Source organism: Neoarius graeffei, chromosome 21 (genome assembly GCF_027579695.1).
Source record: "Neoarius graeffei isolate fNeoGra1 chromosome 21, fNeoGra1.pri, whole genome shotgun sequence".
Taxonomy (NCBI): domain Eukaryota; kingdom Metazoa; phylum Chordata; class Actinopteri; order Siluriformes; family Ariidae; genus Neoarius; species Neoarius graeffei.
In genome coordinates, this window is record NC_083589.1 from 14,928,916 (window position 1) to 14,944,232 (window position 15,317).

At 41.7% G+C, this 15,317-nt stretch overlaps 1 protein-coding gene across 1 annotated transcript in view; it reads right to left on the bottom strand.

The window, feature by feature from the left end:
• cacna1c (calcium channel, voltage-dependent, L type, alpha 1C subunit) overlaps nt 1–15,317 on the bottom strand; it is an 880,695-nt gene that overhangs the window by 566,077 nt on the left and 299,301 nt on the right. Inside the window, exon 8 of the mRNA XM_060902748.1 lies at nt 8,027–8,130. Coding sequence (XP_060758731.1) covers nt 8,027–8,130 — 104 coding nt within the window. The remainder of the gene's footprint in view (nt 1–8,026; nt 8,131–15,317) is intronic.

The window sequence follows — 15,317 nt, forward strand, 5'->3', positions numbered from 1 at the left end:
CAGCCCTAGCATACAACAGCGCAAGTGCCCCTTGCCATGCTGCCACGGTGGTGCTGAAAGGACAGCACCTTGATGTCCCTACTGCAACAGTGCTGAAAGTACAGCTCTGCTCCAGCACCACTGTTGATAAATACTGAGCACATCACAGAAGGGTGGGGAGACCTAATCCTGTGTGGCTGGAGCTCACTGATTAGCACTCCCACTCACCCTCCACTAGACACTAGGAGGATGCAAAAGGACAGCACTTCTCCAGACCTGTGAATAAGAGGATGGTGAAAAGTGGGACTAATTCTGCTTTGCTCTCTTTTTTGCCTCCAGATACAAGCTCTGACAATGCTGTCCATTACACCAGCAGAAGTGCCTCCCATCCTTGATGCCTCTAGTGAGTGGCAGCCCTCCAGGGACATCCTCTCTTCATCCCTCCACTCAAGCTCCAAGACCCTGCACCAAAACTGCACTCACTCCTTCTACCCTTTTCCCTGCCTCACTTGTAAATAAAGAGCACTTTTCCTTGCACCTTTATCCTGCCTCCTGTGTCTATATTTGTCTTATCCCAAGCACTAGAGGGTGCAACACTGGTGGAGAATGCAGGCATCAGACCCAGACCCAACCCCCTCAACCTGGACCCTCCTCAAGGTCAGTCCCCAGCAATCCCAGCTCTCCCAGGAGATGCCTCACTGCCTCCATGCAGTGACCTAGGAGCTGCTGACTTTCAACATGCTGCTCCAGCCACTGCAATCCCTCTCCAGCCCTGCCCAAGATGTCCAGTGCACCATGTTGACCACCAATGAAGGCATTCCTGGACACTTTCAAGAGGATTGGTATTCAAGATGGTTGGTTCCAACAAGATTGTGCCCCAGCAATACTGCTCACCAGGGAGGCAAAGCAGGCCTATTATGTGCTGTCCAACAAAGATGCAGAGGACTGCAGTACCCTCAAAGAAGAAGCCCTGTCCTGCTGTGGGCGGTCATCCACCAAAGCCACCACTGAGTTCCATCATTGGGCCTACCAACCTGGCCAGAAGCCAAGTGGTCAAATGGACATGCTCCTGCACATTGCTCAGAGGTGACTCCAGCCAGAACAACTATCCCCTGCAGAAATCATTGAGCATGTCGCTCTCAACAAGTTTCTGAGTGCACTCCCCAGAGAAGAAAGGAGGGCCATGGGCAGGTCGACAGCAAAGACTCCATGGCTTATGATTGTCACTCTTGACTGTGCTCTGGCTACCATCACCATGGGGAGAGACAGAGACAGAACTCCAAGCCCCACATAGAGTTCCACCACCATCCCAATACAGCTCTTGCAGCTTCAAGATGGTCACAGGACCAAAACTGACCTCACCTCCAGATGAATCTATGCCCACTGAAAAAGATAGGCACTCACCTCCCCTAGTTCACAAGTCCTGGCTAGCTGGCTGCACAGTACACAATGCCCTTCTTGCCAGCACACCTAACATCACCCTCCAGCTGAATAGAGTGCCATTGCTGGCTGTGCTTGATTCAGGGAGCACCATCACCTTGGTTTATCTGTCAGTCCTACCTGCAGCTGTGCAACCCAGTGGAACCATGGTGTTGACCTGTGTGCATAGGGACATGAGGGAGGTTTCTGCTGCAGAGGTCCAGGTAGGAAGCTGAAGAAGTGAACTAACCATTGAGCTTTTCCCAGATCTGCCTGTGCCCCTGCTAGTAGGGAGAAACAGGACAGGGTTCTCCACTCCATATTGGAGAGGAGGCAATGGAACCCCAGATGGAGAAGACAACAATGATGAGCTCTAGCCAAGATCCCAACCAGTCACTTCTCACTGCCTACTTCCTCCTACCACTACAGTTGCCGTGATGAACCCTGAGACCTCCTCATCATGCCCTGCACTAAGATTAATGCCATCATGTACCTGGCCCACACCTATCCTCTAGGAGGCCACTTGGGGCCCCATAACACCTTGGAGAAGATCTGGGAAAGGTTCCACTGGCCAGGCATGGTAGCTGAAGTGCACAATTTTTGTCTGCCGTGTCCCTAATGTCAGAGAATGATGCCTTACAAGTCGATCCTGGCTCCACTCATTCCCATTCTTTTCATCATGGTTCTGTTGATGAGAAGTGCTGCACATAAGGACATTTTCTCTGCTTCCTTCACAGGTTTAGTAGCAACGTTGAAATTCAAACAGACACATAAAGTTGAAATTAATCCAGTCCATGCCATGGGGGAGTGGCTTTTGAAATCAGTTTGCGTATGGATCTGAGGACCTTTAAAATTATTTAATTTTAAGAATTACAGATTGTATTGTGTAAGTATTGTAAATATTGTTTACAATATTACTTGTTTTGTGTTGACCACTGTATTGTCATTACCATAGTTACTACTTCATTAGGCCATTTCCACAGCTTCAAGCAGAAATAGAATTCTAATCCGAATATTGTCAATCTTTGTAATGACTAAAATAGCAGAACCCAACTTTTGGGTTCTGCTATTTACAATAATACTTGTTTTGTGTTGGCCACTGTATTGTCATTACCATAGTTACTACTTCATTAGGCCATTTCCACAGCTTCAAGCAGAAATAGAATTCTAATCCGAATATTGTCAATCTTTGTAATGACTAAAATAGCAGAACCCAACTTGACCACTTAAATCAACCTGTACACACATAGACATTGCAACTGACTGAGAAAAGAAAACATTACCAAAGCATAAAAAAAATTTAATACACAATCACACTAGGGCTTAAAGCCAACACAAAACAAGAAATCTATGAGTGAGAGAGTGAGAGTGAGAGAGAATTAATAGAAATCACAAACAGGCATCAGGTGGGCAATATTATAATTCATTCTCTCCCTCACTTTCTAGCCAAAAAGACTATCGTTAAAATATATATTTCCTTTTTAGTGTGATTTCAATCCACAATCCACTCCCAAGAGGAGTGTATTCACCTATATTATTGTGCACTAATGTCATGACACCTATGTCATGGCAAATGACAACAGAGTGGCCAATACAAAACAAGATTCCTTGGGGGTCATGCTCAGTGATAACCTCAAGTGGACAGTGCATATGGCAGCTGCCATTAAAAAGGCCCACAAACACCTTCAATTCCTCAAGCATCTGAGGAAAGCCTTGATTTCCACTACACTCCTCACCAGTTTCTACAGGTGCTCTGTGCAATCCATCCTCACAGGGTATATTACATCCTGCTATGGCAGCTGCACAGCACAGGGCACCTTGAAAAGGTGGTAAAAGCAGCTCAAAGGATCATTGGCATAAGGCTCCCAGCAATCCAGGACATTTATACCATGCATTGCCTCAGAAAAACAAAGTGCATCATGGAAGACTCTAGTCACCTTAGACTGGCATGTAAATAGCACAGGCAATTGAGGGCAAACTATTATTCAGTATTGTTACCTGACATCTGACAAAATTTCTCCTGAGAAACTTCTATATTACATAGGTCAAACACATGGCTTGTGGATCAAATCTGGCCCACAGCCTCACTTATAATAATAATAATAATAATAATAATAATAATAAATACCTTTATTAATAGCACTTTTCAAGCCAGGCGGCACAAAGTGCTTTATGTCGGTCACGTCTCCTCCCCTTCACACACAAGACTCCAATTCCCAGAATGTGTAGTAGTCATTAATATACTAAACATCTGTTCCTCATTACAGCCTCTTCACTGCACAACATATAATGACTCTCTTCACACACACTCAGTGTGAAGTATATGCTCTGTACTTTGTGTCCGATGTTACCAAGCCTTTATACTCTGTATTACTACTCTGGTCTGACTTAATTTTTTTTTTAAGATTATCCCTGCTGTCTTTGCCTCTGATACTCTGTGCCTCAGATGACCCCTGCCTGTTTTGTGATCCTGCTTTTGCCTTATCATGGATTTGTTTATCAGCCTGTTATTAAACTCACTCGCAATTGCATCCAACTGTTGCTTGTTTATTTGAGAGAATACATTACCCTCTCATGGCTGTAGCAGACGAGATAATCCAGGCTGCCTTTGCCACACAGGGACAATTTTTAGGAGAACAACAGCAGCGACCTGGGGAGATGGAAGCTTGCATTTCCTAGCTGATAGTGGCTGTTTTGCAGGCACTCCTAACACACCCCAAGTCAGTCAGGAGTTCCAACCTCACGTATGTTCCACATATCTGCATGGATAGCTTATCAGTTGGGCACACACTACCCCTGCCACAGGACATGCTGGGAGGCAACAAACATATCAACTACACAAAGCTAAATACTGGTGACCGAACATACTCATGGACATCAACAAATTCATCTCATCTTCCTCAGCAGGAGCTCAAGCCCTGGTCACTCCTAGGGGGGAAACTCATGCCATTGCCCACACCTCAATGTCCATGGTCCCACATCACCATTGATTTCATCACTGATCTTTCCGAATCACAAAAGAATACAGTCATCATGGTCATCATCAGTCACTTCTCTAAATCTCTAAGACACATCCCATTAGCAGGCCTTCCTATAGCTTCTGAAACAGGGGAACTCCTCTTCACCCATGTATTCTGATACTTTGGCATCCCCAAGGATGCAATCAATGATCAGGGGCTTCAGTTCTCATCATGGTTCTGGGCAAAATTTATGGACAAATTGGGGGTATCAGTAAGTCTGACTTCAGGTTATCACTCTCAGTCCAGGCAGAAAGAGCCAACTGGATACTTCCTAAGAGTACGCTACTCAGAAAATCAGAAAGACTGGGCTCAGTTCCTGCTGTGGGCTGAATATGCACAGAATTCACTCAGACACTCTGACACCCAACTTATGCCATTTCAATGTGCACTGGACTATCAACCTCCCCTCTTTCTGTGGGATGACTCCCCCCACCAATGTACCTGCAGTTGATGAATGGTACAGATGGAGTGAACAGATGTGAGGGAGTGTCCACTAGCACTTAGAACTAGTAGCACAAAAATATAAGCACTTTGCGGACCATCATAGAGGAGAAACTCTCCCAATATCACCCATCATAGAGGAGAAACTCTCACCAATATCATAGTTTTGGCTATGCACCAAAGACATCAGAGAACACCAAACCTGCAAAAAACTCAGTGCTAAGTACATCAGCTCCTTCAAAATTCTACAAAGAACAAACAATCTCACTTACAAACTTGACCTGCCACAACACAGCCATCTTTCACCCACATTCCATGTATCATGCCTAAAATCTGCCATTTTTGGACCCCTAGCCACCAATATCCCCTCCACTTCACCTCCTGCACCTCTCATCCTGGATGGGCAACCCATTGACATTCACAGTATCCCCCATTCTCGCCGCAAATGAGGCAACCTGGAATATTTGGTGGAGTGGGAAGGCTATGGCCCTGAGGAACACAGTTGTGTCCAAGTGAAGGACATCTTAGACCCCCCACTTTGTCAAAACTTTCATGCAAACCACCCTGAAAAAAAAAAAAACACAGCTCCTTGACCCCGAGGTAGCCCAAAGGAAAGAATCACTCCCAGGGTGAGCTCCTTGTGGTGGGGGTGGGGGTCCTGTCAGGTCTGCTGTAGTTCACCTACAAGACTTCAATTACCAGAATGTGCAGCGATCTTCAAACATGACCACCACGCACCACTCCGAATCTCCAGAACACTAAACACCTGTTTCTCATTACAGACTCATCAGTGTGCAACGTATAAGGACTCTCTTCACACACAGCGCAAAGTATATGCTCTGTACCTTGGTCTGGCATTACCAAGTCTTTATACTCTGGATTGCTAATCTGGTCTGACTTCATTTTATTTCCAGTGGTGCTTGAAAGTTTGTAAACCCTTTAGAATTTTCTATATTTCTGCATAAAAATGACCTAAAAGTCATCAGATTTTCACACAAGTCCTAAAAGTAGATAAAGAGAACCCAGTTAAACAAATGAGACAAAATATTATACTTGGTTATTTATTTATTGAGGAAAATGATCCAATATTACATATCTGTGAGTGGCAAAAGTATGTGAACCTTTGCTTTCAGTATCTGGTGTGACCCCCTTGTGCAGTAATAACTGCAACTAAATGTTTCCGGTAACTGTTGATCAGTCCCGCCTACTGGCTTGGAGGAATTTTAGCCCATTCCTCTGTACAGAACAACTTCAACACTGGGATGTTGGTGGGTTTCCTCACATGAACTTCAGGTCCTTCCACAACATTTCGATTGGATTAAGGTCAGGACTTTGACTTGGCCATTCCAGAACATTAACTTTATTCTTCTTTAACCATTCTTTGGTAGAACAACTTGTGTGCTTGGGGTCATTGTCTTGCTGCATGACCCACCTTCTCTTCAGATTCAGTTCATGGACAGATGTCCTGACATTTTCATTTAGAATTTCACTGGTATAATTCAGAATTCATTGTTCCATCAATGATGGCAAGCCATCCTGGCCCAGATGCAGCAAAACAGGCACAAACTATGATACTACCACCACCATGTTTCACAGATGAGATAAGGTTCTTATGCTGGAATGCAGTGTTTTCCTTTCTCCAAACATAACGCTTCTCATTTAAACCAAAAAGTTCTATTTTGGTCTCATCCGTCCACAAAACATTTTTCCAATAGCTTTCTGGCTTGTCCACGTGATCTTTAGCAAACTGCAGACGAGCAGCAATGTTCTTTTGGGAGAGCAGTGGCTTTCTCCTTGCAACCCTGCCATGCACACCATTGTTGTTCAGTGTTCTCCTGATGGCGGTCTCATGAACATTAGCCAATGTGAGAGAGGCCTTCAGTTGCTTAGAAGTTACCCTGGGGTCCTTTGTGACCTCGCCAACTATTACATGCCTTGCTCTTGGAGTGATTTTTGTTGGTTGACCACTCCTGGGGAGGGTAACAATGGTCTTGAATTTCCTCCATTTGTACACAATCTGTCTGACTGTGGAGTCCAAACTCTTTAGAGATGGTTTTATAACCTTTTCCAGCCTGATGAGCATCAACAACATTTTTTCTGAGGTCCTTGGAAATCTCCTTTGTTCGTGCCATGATACACTTCCACAAACATGTGCTGTGAAGATCAAACTTTGGCAGATCCCTGTTCTTTCAATAAAACAGGGGGCCCACTCACACCTGATTATCATCCCATTTATTGAAAACATCCGACTCTACTTTCACCTTCAAATTAACTGCTAATTCTAGAGGTTCACATACTTTTGCCACTCACAGATCTGTAACATTGGATCATTTTCCTCAATAAATAAATGACCAATAAACGCAATTTTCTTCTGGAGGAACCCAGATTTTAAATGTTTATTTTCAGTTTAGGAAAACATACCGGTTTGTATATGAGGAAATATCAAAATGACACCATGCCAAGTATTTGAAGGCTACCACCCACATTTAAAGATAAAGATAGTAATCTAAAATATCATTTAGGTTTTTGATGTTGGTGTAAATAACTAACAGATGAAAAAGTTATCATGCTTGTGGTATCTTCTAGTTCATCTTTAAATGGAGGATTCCTAGTTCTAATGTATCAATTATCTCTGTACATTCTTTTGTACTTTCCAAAAGGTGCATCGATATAATTTATTTTAACCATTTTTTTTAGATTGCTTTCTTTTTTTGTATCTTATTTTATTCTGGCTTATTTAAGATTCCAATCTCTCATCAGGTAATCCAAGCTGTTTTCTGTCTGCATGATAATCTGTCTCTTACCCGCTCAGGACCCCCAGAACCAAGTTAAGAACAAAAAATGAGCCAATGATGATTAGAGTAACAAAATAAAGCCATGGCCAGGCGTTCCCTACAGCATCATTCACCTGGGAATAGGGACAAAAAGGAGAGATGGAGAAATGGAAAGAGAGAGGGATGATTAGCATATGACTGGCTAAGAACAATGTAATGGGCCTTTCATTTTAATGAATGAAACATCTGTCTTTCTCTGGCTCTCTGTTCCTTCTCCTTGTCAGATGAAAGATGCTCCATAAGTTCAAGTGTTGTTCTACTCTGTGGCTAGACAACAGAGTCCATAAACGCACATTCATACACATATGGCACATGCACATGCATGCTGCTTACCCACTCAATACCCCAAGAACCAGATTTAGAACGAAAAAGGATCCAAAGATGACGAGACTGACAAAATAGACCCAGGGAAGCTCATAGCCCATAGCATCCTGCATCTAAAAGGGAAAGGGAAGGAAGCACAGTTAGGAAAAGAAAGTGAGAGCATGAGAGAGAGGAGGAGAGAGAAAAGGGTGAAAAGAATTTAAGCCAAAATGATGGATGCTAGGAAGTTGCTGTCACTATTTGAGGGGCACTTAGGCTGTATTCAGAGCATTTTATGTCAAAACATATGTCAATGGATATTGGAAAATTTATTTAGGGTTAACTATTATTCTGGGTGGCCCATTCTGAACAGTTTGATATCATAGCTGTCCCACCTTATGTACACCTGCTAAAATGAAAGTATTTTATTTTAAAAAAAGTTAACAATTAAAAAGTTTCTCTGACTTAGGTGTACTTAGTATTTAAATGGAACTACACTATATGTCCACATGTTTATGGACACCTGATCATCACTGTTAGGTGTCCACAAAGTTTTGGCCATGTAGTGTATTTTAAATGTACATGCATTTTAATTCATGACTCACATACAGTATAGTTTGACTGAAATTGAAATAGTATTATGATTTGCATTCTGTTAGAAATGTACCAAAACACACAGCATGAATACATGACTTAAGCTTTTGCAAATATACCTGTGCTATATTTTAGCTTAACAACCTATAACATATAACATATATTCTAGCTTAACAACATAAAGTCTTTATATAAAGTCTTTTATAATTATAAACATCACCTCATGAAAAAGTCATTTCAAATGCCAATCCCAAGTCAAAAATATTTTACAGCATATGCTTAGACCAATTACACATTTATGAAACTATAAAATAAATGTGTAATTTTTGTAGTTCAATACTATTTTCGTAAATTACCCAGAAATGTTCAGTAATATGTATGCTGCATATTTTACCATAATGCATTTTGAAAAAGTATACTGTATGACCATTAAATCAAAAGTGTAATCAATGTTTCAACACCTTGGAAATTAATATATATTTAGAATACATTTTTTCATATATTTACAATACACTTGCACAAATTTTAGTATATTTTTCACTAGTGAAGCCTCTTGTGGTAGTGTCAGGTTGGTGCCAACCTGGGGTGGGTTGCCCAAAAGCATCGCAGATCATTGTTAAATGGAGGAGTGAGCAGCAAAATGAACACTCTCTCTCCTATTTAAGATGCTCTTAGCATTATGAGACTTTTGGGTAACCCACCACTGTGAGGTGCCAAACTACAATTCTGAGCCATACTTCTTGGTCTCAGATCCAGACTATATTTCCCAAAGTGCATTGTGTCCTATGGACATATCACAGCCATGATTGCAAACACCTGTTTCCTATCACAGCACAGTGATTATTTAAGGACTCCTAACTCACAAAGACTTTGTGAGGTATTTCACTTGGAATACAAAGGTGCAATATGACCAAACCATTTGTTTCACATCTTGACAGTCTGTTATTGTCCATGTTTGTTTGCCTAATTCTTTGCTCTTGTCCATGCTAAGTTGTTTTGTTTGTGATTTTTTTTTTTGTGTAGCATTGTGTTTTGAAGATGTGGCTGTGTAAATAAACACTTGCATCCACCTCCAGATCCAATGTGACAAATACTATGTTATTTTAAAGCTTGTAAGTTTGTAGTAAGTGGACAGTTCTATTTCACCCCTTCTAACTGCCAGAGAATGGTCTGGATATGGATATACAAATAATCTGTCCTGCAAAGATAGCAGTGGCTTCCTCTTATTTCTTTTGGTCAGCACATCTTTATACATTATTAATATATTTTTTGCTTGAATATTATAGAACTGTGTGGTATCCCCTAGCTCTAAATTGACCTTCCCCCATTACCACTTTAATTCCATCTTGTTATGCAGCAAAACAGGACAAACACCAAGGGGGATGAATACTTTTGCAAGACACTGTAAATTTGTCCAGTTAATTCTGAGCAGTCACATACCCATTATAAGGGTAAGGGTGTGCACATTCATGTACTGGTATTTCTCATATTCACTCATAATTTATCATATTCACACACTCATATTTTATCTTTTTCCCTAACATGTTTCTATTTGTTTTCTCAGATGAATTAGGTTAATTGCAATATCACATAAAAGGTGGAAAAAGAGTCTTGTGATTTATTCCACTGAAGACTGCTGAAAGGTTACAGAAGATGAGGACTGATGACTGTTTGCATGATATAGTGGTATGATGCTTCTCAGTAATGGCCACAAGGGAAGTCTCTTTGCAGTGTGTCATGTTGAAGCTAGACTGGTTAGGATATTGGTAAGATATTCACTGAAGTACACTGAACTGATTGCCATTCTTGTGGAACCAGTTTGGGACAACGTGTGTTTTGTGGTCGGGTAGCAATCTGCAGATGGGCTTGGGCATTTGGATGGTGCTCATCTACTATTCAGGGACCCTGATGTGTTCTGGGAGGGCATTCCCCACACTACTCCCTCCCAGGTTGTTGATGTTAGACAAGTTCTACTGTCGATGCAGGGTTGCAACACTACCACCTTCATGTTGCAGTTAAGTTGGGATTCATCAGACTAAAATGATTTTTTTTTCTTCCTAATCATGCTCTGTCTAGTTTTCATGAGCCTGTAAATGCTTCAGCCCGGCATGGATATGGAAATTGGTTGTTTAAGTGGCCATGTTCTTCCTGCCAGCGAGGGCCTATCTGGCAGTTCTCCTCTTCTCTCTCTCATCAATAATGTCTTTGTCTTGTGTAGTTGCCACTTGCTGGATTTTTTATTTATTTTTTATTTTGTGTGTGTGTGTGTGTGTGCGTGCGCGCGCTGTTCTGGATGGACTCTGCTCAGCATGGAGGTCTCAGGAGCCAATCTGCACATACCACACTAGGATTAAACCTCTCCCACCTCCATCCCAATGTTTAAAGTCATCACTGACTGAGGATCTTGACCAGTGTCTGCATGATTTTGTCCAGTACAGCATGCATGTGTACGTGTGTGTATATTATGTGGGTGTTAGTTGGCCTTTGACATTCATTCATTTATTCAAAATAGTCATGGAAATTCCATGCAGCTATTCTCCAGGATCAATGATCTTCTCAAACAACAAACCGCCTCACTTACAGAAACTACAGAAGAGCACTGTAATAATTCCTTCTTCATAACAAAAATTGACTCAATTCATTCTGTCATTTCTGGCTCCTCCACTCTACCTGTCCTGACTGCTTACTCACAGTTTGGGATCTCCCAGGCCCTTAACTGCTTCCCTGAAATTTCACAGCAAGAGGTTGAAGATATCATCAGGAGAATGAAACCATCCACCTGTGCCCTTCACCCCTTTCCTACAGCCCAAGTGAAAGCAAATATATCTGATACAAGTCCCTTGATCACCACTATAATAAACCTCTCCCTTCAGGATAGCTACAGTGGTGCTTGAAAGTTTGTGAACCCTTTAGAATTTTCTATATTTCTGCATAAATATGACCTAAAACATCATCAGATTTTCACACAAGTCCTAAAAGCAGATAAAGAGAACCCAGTTTAAAAAATGAGACAAAAATATAATCTTGGTCATTTATTTATTGAGGAAAATGATCCAATATTACATATCTGTGAGTGGCAAAAATATGTGAACCTTTGCTTTCAGTATCTGGTGTGACCCACTTGTGCAGCAATAACTACAACTAAATGTTTCCGGTAACTGTTGATCAGTCCTGCACACCAGCTTGGAGGAAATTTAGCCCATTCCCCCATACAGAGCAGCTTCAACTCTGGGATGTTGGTGGGTTTCCTCACATGAACTGCTCGCTTCAGGTCCTTCCACAACATTTCGATTGGATTAAGGTCAGGACTTTGACTTGGCCATTACAAAACATTAACTTTATTCTTCTTTAACCATTCTTTGGGAGAACAACTTGTGTGCTTAGGGTCGTTGTCTTGCTGCATGACCCACCTTCACTTGAGATTCAGTTCATGGACAGATGAACTGACATTTTCCTTTAGAATTTGCTGGTATAATTCAGAATTCATTGTTCCATCAATGATGGCAAGCCATCCTGGCCCAGAAGCAGCAAAACAGGCCCAAATCTGATACTACCATGGTGATACTACCACCATGTTTCACAGATGGGATAAGGTTCTTATGCTGGAATGCAGTGTTTTCCTTTTTCGGAACATAACACTTCTCATTTCAACCAAAAAGTTCTATTTTGTTCTCATCTGTCCACAAAACATTTTTCCAATAGCCTTCTGGCTTGTCCATGTGATCTTTAGCAAACTGTAGACAAGCAGCAATGTTCTTTTTGGAGAGCAGTGGCTTTCTCCTTGCAACCCTGCCATGCACACCATTGTTGTTCAGTGTTCTCCTGATGATGGACTCATGAACATTAGCCAATGTGAGAGAGACCTTCAGTTGCTTAGAAGTTACCCTGGGGTCCTTTGTGACCTCACCGACTATGACACTGCCTTGCTCTTGGAGTGACCTTGTTGGTCAACCACTCGTGGGGAGGATAACAATGGTCTTGAATTTCCCCCATTTGTACACAATCTGTTTGACAGTGGATTGGTGGAATCCAAACTCTTTATAGATGGTTTTGTAACCTTTTCCAGCCTGATGAGCATCAACAACGCTTTTTCTGACGTCCTCAGGAATCTCCTTTATTCATGCCATGATACACTTCCACAAACATGTGTTGTGAAGATCAGACTTTGATAGATCCCTGTTCTTTAAATAAAACAGGGGGCCCAGTCACACCTGATTGTCATCCCATTGATTGAAAACACCTGACTCTAATTTCACCTTCAAATCAACTGCTAATCCTGGAGGTTCACATACTTTTGCCACTCACAGATCTTTAATCTCATCTCATCTCATTATCTCTAGCCACTTTATCCTGTTCTACAGGGTCGCAGGCAAGCTGGAGCCTATCCCAGCTGACTACGGGCGAAAGGCGGGGTACACCCTGGACAAGTCGCCAGGTCATCACAGGGCTGACACATAGACACAGACAAACATTCACACTCACATTCACACCTACGGTCAATTTAGAGTCACCAGTTAACCTAACCTGCATGTCTTTGGACTGTGGGGGAAACCGGAGCACCCGGAGGAAACCCACGCGGACACGGGGAGAACATGCAAACTCCGCACAGAAAGGCCCTCACCGGCCACGGGGCTTGAACCCGGACCTTCTTGATGTGAGGCGACAGTGCTAACCACTACACCACCATGCCGCCCAGATCTTTAATATCGGATCATTTTCCTCAATAAATAAATGACCAAGTATAATATTTTTGTCTCATTTGTTTAACTGGGTTCTCTTTATCTACTTTTAGGACTTGTGTGAAAATCTGAAGTTTTAGGTCATACTTGTGCAGAAATATAGAAAATTCTAAAGGGTTCACAAACTTTCAAGCATGACTGTATATTCCATCTGCTCTAAAAGCCACTACAGTATATAATCAGACCACTTCTCAAAAGACCCACTCTTGATCCAGAAATTTTTGGCAATTACAAGCCCATTTACAATCTCCCATTCCTCTCTAAAATACTGGGAAAAGTAGTTGCAGCCTACCTTCAGGACCACCTCATGCACAACAACCTTTTTTGAAAAATTGCAGTCTGGTTTCTGCTCTGCCCACAGCACAGAAACAGCTCTGGTTAGAGTTACAAGCAACCTACTAATGGCAGCTGATGCTGGCTCACCTTCCTTCCTCATTCTTCTTGATTTGTCTGCTGCATTCAACACTGTTGACCATGATATACTCCTCAAATCAGCTACATCATACTACACTGTAAAAAAAAAAATATTTGTTGTTTTAACTTAAAAAAGTTAGTGCAAGGGCTGCATTAAAATTTTGAGTTCACTGGAATTCACATAGTAAGTTAAATTGTTGTGAACTTACTATATTAATTTCAGTGAACTCAAAATTTTAAGGCAGCCCTTAAGGCAACCCTTTCACTAACTTTTTTAAGTTAAAACAACAAATCATTTTTTACAGTGTATTGTATTTTCTGGTATGGCCCTGAACTGGTCTCAGTCTTACCTCACTGATGGAACAGAGCATATTTCCTTTAGAAATGCAAGATCCCGGACACACACTGTCACCTGTGGGATCCCCCAGGGGTCAGTTTTTGGCTCCATCCTGTTCAATCTATACATGCTCCCCCTTGGTCATGTTATAAGTTGCTATGGAATTTAATTTCATTGCTACGCTGATGAGACAACTTTATATAAAAACAGATACACACTCCTCTGCAGCTTCACCATCATCATCTTCATTATCCTCTTTATCTATACTCACTGCCTGTCTGGAGGAGATAAAGGTGTGGATGAATCACAAATTTCTCCAGCTGAACAGCTCCAAAAATGAAGCAATCTTGGTTGGCACCCCACACCAGATCCAGTCATCCTTCATAACCAGTATTACATTCTCTGACCACAATGTTCCCATCCCCTCGTCAGTCACCAACCTTGGTGTAAAATTTGACTCTCAACTCACCTTTGAAGCCCATATCAAACACCTTTGCAAGATCTGTTTTCATCATTGCAGAAATATTGCCAAACCCCATCCCACTTTCACCTTATCAGATGATGGAAAGCTAGTTCATGCTTTTTTCTCCTCCAGGCTGGCTTACTGCAATACACTTCTCATTGGGATCCCTAGTAATAGTCTTCAAAGACTACAATACATTCAGAACAGACTCTATGAGAGTGGAAATTGTAACAGGGTTTCAAAATGAACAAAATGAAGGTGAAATATTTCCAAGACCTTTTAGTGGCTGGCTGAATTTTTACAAGTTCAGTTGACATTAGTTGACCCCCAATATTTTCCTTATGATAAATGTGTTTTATGAGAGTTATTTGATGATAATTGGGCATGACTGATGAAGTGACGGACAGTTTTGGGATGGGCTGATGAACAGCTAGAAATTACAGTCTAGCCTCATGAACACACACACACACACACACACACACACACACACACTACACAGCTGAAGCTCTTACTATTGCCCAGTGCACTTTGACATCTTTAAAACTTTGTACCAAAGGTATACAGTTTTGATAACTTTGACATTTCTGGAACAAATCCACAAATCTCTAACAAGTCACAGATCAAGGCTCCAAAATCTTTTTTCTGAAAGTGGTAAAATCAACATACCTACCCAAATGAAAACATTACATGCAACATGTTTTACATATTAATTATTAATGCTGTACTTACCACTTTCAGCTAGCACTGTTTGATGCCCTGCATGAAGAAGGGCAT